Source organism: Dryobates pubescens, chromosome 33 (assembly GCF_014839835.1).
Source record: "Dryobates pubescens isolate bDryPub1 chromosome 33, bDryPub1.pri, whole genome shotgun sequence".
NCBI lineage: Eukaryota > Metazoa > Chordata > Aves > Piciformes > Picidae > Dryobates > Dryobates pubescens.
Genome location: NC_071644.1, coordinates 4,357,815 through 4,366,564, shown reverse-complemented (window position 1 = coordinate 4,366,564; position 8,750 = coordinate 4,357,815). Strand labels below are relative to the sequence as shown.

Below are 8,750 nucleotides of genomic sequence, written 5' to 3'. Positions count from 1 at the left end.
TGCAATGGTCCCACAGCTGGAATCGCTGTCTGATGGGCAGCGTGGAGGGTTACTGCACTGGTCGTCCCAGAGGGATGCAGCCACCATCTTTCCTGCTGCTGCCACCCTCCAAAAGGGCTTGTCTAGACCAGATGGAACGTTCTGGCCAGGGACAGGACTGAGCGCTTAAGGCAGAGGGAGAGGAACATTCGGGAAGGGATTCCTGTGTCTTCTGGCCGTGCGCCGTGTGACCGAAAAACCCCTCAGAAAAGGCAATGCAGGCTTTGTACAAAAGTTTATTCTCCATCCCCCGCGGAGGTCTCGGGGGAGCCTGGCTGCTGCACACCCGCCTGGAACCTCGGGAAGCGTTTGGGAGCCCGTCCCGGCTTCAGCTTCGTCTTCTCTTCCAGAAACCTGGGAGAGAGAAGAGCGGGGAGCTGCTGGGACGGCCGCTCCGGGGCTTTCAGCCGAGGACAGCGGCAGCCCGGCCCGGCCTCCCCCCGCTTCTCTGCGCCGCGGGGAGCCGCGGACTCTCGTCGGGACCTACGGGCATTGTACTGGTTGCATCCCAGCCCTGTCTGCGCGCCGATCCTTTCCATCCTGGTCCCAAAGCAGCCAGAGAAGTGCCTCCGTCTGTAGGAGGAGAACAGGAGGCCCTTCCACACGCTATGCCCCTCCGCCGGCTGGGAAGGGCTGGGCGCCGGCAGCGGGGTACTCAGCGAGCCGCTCTCCAGCTCCGGCAGCTCCCACTCGGAGCTGCTGTCCTCAGCCCCGGCCACCGGCTCCTCTTCCAGGCCCAGTTCCCCTTCCTCCTCCCGGAGGCGCTGCAGCAGCTCCAGGAGGTCCTGGAGAAAAGAGGAGAGAGGAGGAGGGGGAACGACGGACGCGGCGGAGGCACAGCGAGCCCCGCTCCTGCCTGCTTCGCCCCGGGAGCCCCGGCCCTCCCTGCCCTGGCCCCGGTACCTGCAGGGACCGCAGCTCGGCAGTGTGCTGGCCGCCGACCGGCTGCGAACCTGCCCAGGGCAGGAGGAGCAGCAGCGAGGCCCCACAGCAGAGAGCCGGGAATTGCATCCTATCCTATCCTATCCTATCCTATCCTATCCTATCCTATCCTATCCTATCCTATCCTATCCTATCCTATCCTATCCTACCCCAGATCGGCCCCGTGTCGCTGGTTTGCCCATGGACACCTCTCCTTATATCCCCACTTTCTGCCCGGAGGGAGCTCAGCTGCCTCCTGCCAGATCCCCGAAGGAGCCGCAGTACCGCACTCTGCCCCCAGGCTTCAATAAGGGAACTGGTTACAACTGGCCCCACGGGTGACGCTCCAGGAGAGGGGGGTCCTCTGAGTGCAGCAGCTCCTCCGGAGAGAGAAAAATGCCTCAAGTCATCTCCTCCCCTGCTGGCATCACTCCTTCCCTCTCATTTCCTGCCCCACCTCCACTCTCCATCACTGTTAGGTAGAGCTTGATGCAGTAAAAGGACCTTACCCTTTCTAGCTGCTCTGCCTCACATCTGCAGGCATGCAACAGCTGTGAGCTGGCCCAAACAGGGGGGTTGATCTCCCCTCCAAGGGAATGAAGGGCAGATTATTACTCCTCCATGGGGAAAAGAAGTGTGTGTGTGTAGGAAATCAGATTTTTTTCTCTGTCAGCAGCAGCTTCCAACAGCATGTTCTTCTCTGTGTATGTGCAGTGTGAACAGAATGTCCTGAGATGTGGGTTTAGGAGATTTTCCTTCCTTAAAAGTTCATGGGATGATGGTGCTTGACTTCCTCTGGCATTGCCTGCAAACCCTCCCCTCTATAGCTAAAAGACACTAATTGTTTAGTGGCCTAGGTTTGCCCTGAGCAATGGTAGAACTAACCACTGTGCTGTAAATACCAGTTCCTCTCCAGCCATACTTGGGCTGGAGTCACCACCCTCTCCTCATATCCCACCACCTTTCCCAGAAGTGATGGTATGCTCTGTCTCCCACAGCCCAGGTTAGAGTGAAAAATGCTTATGGAATAAATATTCTTTCCAGAATGCCCAGGGGCCTTGCCCAAAGAAAGGGATTTTGTAGAGATAAAAGCCTGAATTGCCAATTTGGTGACTGCAACAGCAGCCTGTTCGTATGAAACTTTCTTTAATTGTGCCTCAGAGCTTTACAGCAGTTTTTTATTAACTTCCAGTAAAACTTTCAGCATCTCTCCTGTGTGAGTGGTGAAATTCAACTATAAATGAGTACAATTTCCACTGGTCCTGAGGTGCAAATCAAGATGACCCTGTTAGATCCTTACAAAACAAAAGGCAGAGCCAGAATATCCAGTGGGCACAGCATCAGACAGGCTCCTTTCAATCACTGCCTGGCTAAGGTTAAAGCAATTACACTAAGCCTCTGCCTTCTGCCCTCCTGGTTTTCTTAGCCAGTACACTCATAAATCTGAGTTCACTTGATATGTGGTGATTTCTGCTTGGCTTTTACTTCAGAGGTTGTCCTGTGGCTCACCCAAGCCTTTCCTCTGAGTTCTGAGGATTTTGAACCAAGCTGTCGGGGACTTATCAATACTAAATGCTGTATAAACAATCAGGACTGTACATTATAGTTTTGCATCCCATTTCCCCATTTTCTTATCCTTCTGTTTGGGAAGAGGTTATCTATATGATAACACTTCTGTAAACATCATTTTCTCTCCAGCCATGCTTGGGCTGGAGTCACCACCCTCTCCTCATATTCCACCACTTTTCCTAGAAGTGATGGTGTGCTCTGTCCCCTGGGTACAGCTGACATGATTTATCTTAGATGGGAAGCAAACCAGCAACATCAGCTGGTGTGGGAGCAGGATCTCCACACCCAGCAGTCTTAACGATAGGCAAGTGGTTTTGTTGAAAGCATCCCAGCAAAGAAGAATCTGGCAGAGACATGAGGTGTGTGCTTTGAAAGTAGGGTACAGGAACGAAGGAAACTCACATCAGGTGGGAGTGTTTTGTTGGTACAGAATTAGAGCAGATAGCTCAGGTGAGGGTGTGCATCATTCTCAATTGTGTGTGTAGTAAAGACACACAGGAAAGGGATAAAACAGTGAGTGTAGAGGATCTGTGTGATCACCACAGGGAAGAAAGAAAACTAAAGCTCTCTAACAATAAACTAGGCAGGCTTGAGTCTTGAAAGAGACCAAGTTTCGATTGCTGCCTAACATCACTCACCAACAGGCACTCCAAAGCAGACACATTGGAGAAAAGTATCTGTGTGTTTCTGCCTGTGCAGGGCTAGTTTTACTGCAGGCTTTTTTCCTCAGCAGCTTCTGTAATCCTGGTCTGCAAATTCATGCACTGCTGCTTAGTGGAGATGGAAATGACACAGCTAGAGATGAGCTTCTCCCATCTGACTGCCGTGCTCACTTCAAAGGTTAGCTTTGATTATTTAAATGCTAATAGAACTCAGCAAATTACCTAAAGTACAAACACACCTGGCATCAGTCCTAGGGATCTAATTACAGAGCCTTTCATGTGAAAGAAACTGTTCTTGCTTTCTGAAAAGTGGCTTTTAAAAATGTTCACACAAAATGCCAGGTGATGGGATGGCACATTCCCAGCTCAGCCACTGTGGAACTGGAGCTCTTATCTGTTTCTTATTCATCTTCTGTAGGATTCTGTTCACAAGTGCTCACAGCTCAATCTTCAGCCTCTTCTGCCCTCTGTTATTTTATCCACAAATAATTTCAATGATCCACAGTTTGTGTCAGTGTAGCTGAGCTTGGAAACAGGCTGAGGATGTTCAGGAAACAAACTTCATTTGATTTCCAGGAAAATTTCAACATCAGGAAGTTTTTATGCCCATGAGAATGTGCCTGCTCTTAGGGTTACTGAGAGCTCAGAGCAGGCTATCACACCAGCTGTCACAGGATACTAGATCTTCATTGTTTGAGTCCCTAAACTGTGTGGGTTAACCTTTCCACCAGACAGACTGCACCTGAGCCAGCCCCAGGGCTAGCACACCTGAGGAGGGGCACTATTTAAGAAAGCTGGATGCTACCTGTTGGGTTCTCACAAGTAAACATGTCTGCTTCTCCTTGGCGTGAGTAAATTCTTGTGTGTTGGGGAAAAAAGAAATTAAAATCTCTTCCTGCCTGGGTTAAGTTAGAATAATGGATCAGAAATCTCTTTGATTATGTTAGTAGAAGGCAGAGGGTTTTTTTGTATGATGGAAGCTGTAGCAGGGGAGAGTGTTATCTGTATGGCACAATAAGAGCGAAGTCCTCCAGGAGGATTTGCCCAGGAATTACTTTGCAGTCCTTGGGGCTCCATGAAAAGCTGCTCCTACTCATCTCACTGCAGTGTTAATTTTAGGACACGCATAATCTGATTATTGATGTGTGAGCTATGCTGAAAACTGGTTTATTCTTTCATCCTTCACTGTCATTCTTCATGTGGCTGGTGAAGTGCTTCATTTTCTTCATTTTTCTGTTGCTTTGCGTAAGAAAGGCAACACAGAGTATAATCAATTAATTATCTGGACTATTCTCTTGTTCAGTAGTTTGTACTAAGGGGTGCTCTTGTAAGTGATGAGATCATTCCTTGCCAATGAGTGTCTGTTTAGGGCATTTTCACTGTGCCTGCTGCTTTGCTATCAAAGTTAATTTCAACAGATTAAGTAGCAAGCAGCATAAGACAGAAACTGCTAACTAGAGGAGCCTTCAGGATATGTTGTTGGTTTTTCTGCTCAGGATTTGTGTTGCTAGCTTTATAACTACTGATGTGAGGAGAGAAAGATTCTGGAGGATGAATTAGCCCCAGATAGAATGAATGGACAGATATAGCAATAATCAACACAGAATTAATCTAAATGTGCAAGAGATATTGAAAGGGTACAAGACTGCAAAAGAGCAGAAAAAAGCTGTTGGTAGCTTGGGAAGGAGAGAATCTCCATTTGCAGGTTCTGTGCTTTACTTCTCTCTGACAGTCAGCTCTTAAGTGTTGAAAAATTCATGATCTTGTATTGATGTCCTTCCTAGAGCAAGTCTGTGGTATCAGAGTGGGAGCTATATATTGAAAACAGCATAAGAGAAGAGCAAAACTTTCTCTGAATACCTCTCCAACAGGTCCTAGATCTCTTTCCTTCCATGGGAATTGTGGTTAGAAGAAGCAGAACCAAGTTACACAGCTTAAGTGATTGAGGCAGGCCCAGAAACAAGACCTCCAGCTGCGCTCTGCAAACAGGCTTTCCCAGGGAGAGCTGAGCTGCCAGAGATTCAGAGCATGTGCAGCTCCAGGGTTGCTGGTGAACTTGCTTTTCCTGGATGTTTGTGCTCCATCTTGCAGTTTGCAGCCAGGGGTCCTCTTAGGAGCTGCCTTATTACCAGAATATGTTCTTCTAGGAGCATCTGTCTTGTAGCCAGCTAAACAGGAGGAGTACAACTGTGTAGCTCATCTGCCCACTCTAAGCAAAAGGCTGGAAGTGAACAGCTGTGCCTTCATTGGTGACCAGCAGCATGAGCAGCCCTACTGATGGCTGTGGAGCTGCTTGCAGAGCTCAGCTCTCATCAGCATCAGGACAGCACAGTCATGATCTTGGCAAACCAGCCTTCACTGAGAGTTCCTTTGGCTCAGGATATTTGCCAAGCAGCTGATCTCCCATTTGCTCATAGTTAGATTAAGACAATACTTGGTTTGCTTAAAAACCAGAACAATCAGATACAGTTACTTGGTATAGTCTTGACTTCTGTTTTCACTTTGCAATATCTGGATCTGTCTATGGAAGAGTAGAGTGCCCTTGAACTTTCTTCAAAGCAAGGTAGCTGTCTTTTTTTTTTTTAATGACAATATGCTAGCATCAAATGATTGTTTTCCTCTCTCAGTGGCACATCCAAATGCAGAATCACAGCTTTCTACTGATGTCAGCTGAGACAATCACCCTTTCAGGTCAAATTGTCAGATTTGGGGCTTTATGTCCTAGTTTCTGATGACTCTTGAGAAGATGGCCATGCCAGTCTTGTTCCTGTTATATTTGTATTTAGATAATAATATCTAAGGTTCAGGAAGGGGATTTTTGGTAAAAGAAAAGCTTGTTTGATTGTGTGTCTTTCTTTTTGTTTTTAATGAGTAGCTAAAAACCTTTTTTTACCAGATAGCAGCCCTCTGAAATGCTTCTGAATCCCAGTGAATTGTGTTTAACTGCAAACTGGGGGGCACTGTTTCACTTTCAGGTATGATGCATGAAAGAATCACAGCAAAGGCTTGAAACAAATTCACCACATTATGGAAAACAGTTTATTATCTGTGACATAACAAGACTTGTTTATTTGTCTATTCAATACACAAAGTGCAAGTGGGGTTTGTAATTAAATTCCAGATAGATGTTCACAAATTACTACTCTGCTATAAATGGGCAGTACAGCAGTGGTGTGTTTTACTGGCCAGGTAACTCAGTGGAGAGATGGGCTGCAGTTTGCTCACTACATCATCTAATAGGTGGATTGGTGGAGCCAATGTGAATAAGGGTTGAAAATCTCACTGAAAGGCAACAGGTCCTTTGAAACCTCAGTCAGTCCTGTTAAAAAGGAAGACAAATAAATAAAAGAAAGAGAGTGAAAAGGATTTCACACATGGAAATTAACTCATTTCTTGCTGCTCTAGGGCCAGGTTCAGCTTCACTGTTCTGCTCTGAGTTTCTTTGGATTGACAGAAACCTCCCTGGGGAGCTGGTGAAAGTGTCTCTGATCTAGCTTCTGTGGTAAGATGAAATGCATACAGCTGACTCAGAGAGAGGAGGGAAAGCAGAGATGTGGCATTCACAGGGTAAAAAGTTGCTTTAAGGCACCATTTCCTTAAAGCCAAATTAAATCTACTCTTTTGCATGTTTAAGCAAGTTATGCATGAACACAGAGACCACCTGCCTCTGCTTTCTCTTACCATGGTAAGCAGTCAGCATCCCAGTCCACTCAGTGACCCAATTCTGTCCATCTTGACACCAAAACAGCCCCTGGAAAGGCCCTTTTTGCTTCTGCCCCGGTAACTACGGGGCAAACTCAGGAGGCTGCTGAGGAACTTCTGGACAGCACTGTCACCCATGGAAGTGTTCTCAGGCTGCTCTCTGGTCTTCTGGATCCACTGGAGTTCAGCATCTTGCTGACCAAAGGCATCCATTGGGATCATGTCTTCTTGCTGATGGTCCTTCTCTTCTGAGACCAAGGGATGTTCCAGATCCTCCCCTAGCAGTTTGGACAAACTCTGGAAAAATGGAAATGTAGGTGATGGAGAGGAGGGAGATGACAAAGAGGAGGGGTTCTGGGAACTCTGGCATTATTCTCATATAAACTCACTGCTATGTTTGGAGAAACTGATTTTTGAACATTTATCAAACAATGACAGTACTGAAGTGATTTCTGGAGCTGCTGATGGTTATCTTTAGTTTCTTCTGCCTCACCAAGCTGCTCTGAGCTAACGCTACCTCTCAGAATGCCTTAGGGCTCTCTGCTGTTACTGTATTCTATAGTTCTGAGCTGACAAACTGCCAGTTAAGTCTTTCCTGGAGCTGGGGATCTGAAGTATGGGATAAGCTGTGAAAGACAATGCCAGGTGCAAGTAACAAGAAAAAATAATAAGGAGAAAATCAAAGCCATGATGGGAGGCATACTGAAATTGCTGCTAGAAGGATTATGTATTTCTTTGCATTTTTGGATGGTGCTTCATGTTTGGGAATATCAGATCATTAGGTAGCAGAAATGTGTTTTCCTAATGACTTGGAATTCCTGCACACACAAATACATATATACACACACACATTCTCTTTTTCTCATGTTCTGCCTTTGGGACTCACAAGCAGGAGCTGCAGTACTGCACTACTGAGCTGGGGAGGAGATCATGCAGGTACAACCCATTCATTCCTTTTTCAGCTGAAACCAGGGGCTTCAGGGAGGAGCATGCAGGTGACTGCTCTAGGGCTCTACACTGGAGTCCTTCCAGAAAAAAAGTCCTTTTACTCCAGAAGTTTATTGCTTCACTCAGTCCAATCACAAGATGACCCTAAATCTGCAATCCCCAAACTGACCCCACAGGAAACAAAGAGAACATCTTCCTTTCAACTGTCTCATGTGATAAAAATTTAAGTCCAGTATTTCATTAGTTTTGCTGTTTAATAACTGTGTCTACCCACCTCAGGGTTCCTGTGTCCCTGAGCTGTTTGAGTGTCTCCTACTGCTCTAGCTGGGATTGGAAGAAACTGAGCTAATTAGAAGTCTCTAAGTTCTAAAGAATCATTAGCTTCTTTTAGATCTATTGAGCAGCCAGTCACTTACCTGTAAGCTGGAAATGGGCCTGGCCCATCCTTGGTTCTGACTGACAATAAGCAGCAGAAGGAATCCAGGGCAAAAAATAAGCTTCCAGTTCATCTTCATGTTCTAGTGTGTCCTATTCTCCCCTTGAGTCTTTCCAGTTCAGTGTTGCTTTGTGACTCCAGCTACCAGCCTTTATATCTTTCTTCAACCCCTCCCAAGTCTACCTTTTGAGTTCCTGCCAGTGCAAGGATTGGTTTGAGGTTCTGATCTGTTTTCATCCTCCCAGGAGGAGGAGGGAGGAAATAGTTCTCTTTTCTGATGGCGAATCAAAGGAGCATTTTACACTTAGGCAATGCAGCATCATTCTGTTGCTGTGAATCTGAAGGTCTCTGCAGCCTGCTGTCTTGGTACTACTTACGTGTGTCAGTTTGCTCCTGGGTTGGCTGCTAAACCTTTCCTTTCTGTCCAGAGAAAACCAGTTGTGAGAGAAGTAGAAAGTCAGACAGGAAGCTAC

At 46.7% G+C, this 8,750-nt stretch overlaps 2 protein-coding genes across 2 annotated transcripts; both read right to left on the bottom strand.

The window, feature by feature from the left end:
- Positions 1–292: 292 nt before the first annotated feature.
- Positions 293–1,050, bottom strand: NPPA (natriuretic peptide A). Its single transcript, XM_054175952.1, has 3 exons — positions 943–1,050; positions 527–824; positions 293–393 (listed from the first exon to the last, which is right to left on the bottom strand). Exons 1-3 carry the CDS (start codon positions 1,048–1,050, stop codon positions 368–370), a joined length of 432 nt encoding a protein of 143 aa, XP_054031927.1. The 3' UTR covers positions 293–367.
- Positions 1,051–6,295: 5,245 nt separating this feature from the next.
- Positions 6,296–8,484, bottom strand: LOC104305837 (C-type natriuretic peptide 1). The gene is made up of 3 exons (XM_009906744.2): positions 8,258–8,484; positions 6,873–7,190; positions 6,296–6,510 (listed from the first exon to the last, which is right to left on the bottom strand). Exons 1-2 carry the CDS (start codon positions 8,354–8,356, stop codon positions 6,885–6,887), a joined length of 405 nt encoding a protein of 134 aa, XP_009905046.2. The 5' UTR covers positions 8,357–8,484; the 3' UTR covers positions 6,296–6,510; positions 6,873–6,884.
- Positions 8,485–8,750: the final 266 nt, after the last annotated feature.

Excerpts from the sequence above, each read along its gene's own strand:
- NPPA (XM_054175952.1), bottom strand. The coding sequence starts at position 1,050 with ATGCAATTCCCGGCTCTCTGCTGTGGGGCCTCGCTGCTGCTCCTCCTG. Across the intron at positions 825-942 it reads CCGAGCTGCGGTCCCTGCAG|GACCTCCTGGAGCTGCTGCA; the intron begins GTACCGGGGCCA and ends TCTTTTCTCCAG. Across the intron at positions 394-526 it reads ATGCAACCAGTACAATGCCC|GTTTCTGGAAGAGAAGACGA; the intron begins GTAGGTCCCGAC and ends TCTCTCTCCCAG.
- LOC104305837 (XM_009906744.2), bottom strand. The coding sequence starts at position 8,356 with ATGAAGATGAACTGGAAGCTTATTTTTTGCCCTGGATTCCTTCTGCTG. Across the intron at positions 7,191-8,257 it reads GGCCCATTTCCAGCTTACAG|AGTTTGTCCAAACTGCTAGG; the intron begins GTAAGTGACTGG and ends CCATTTTTCCAG.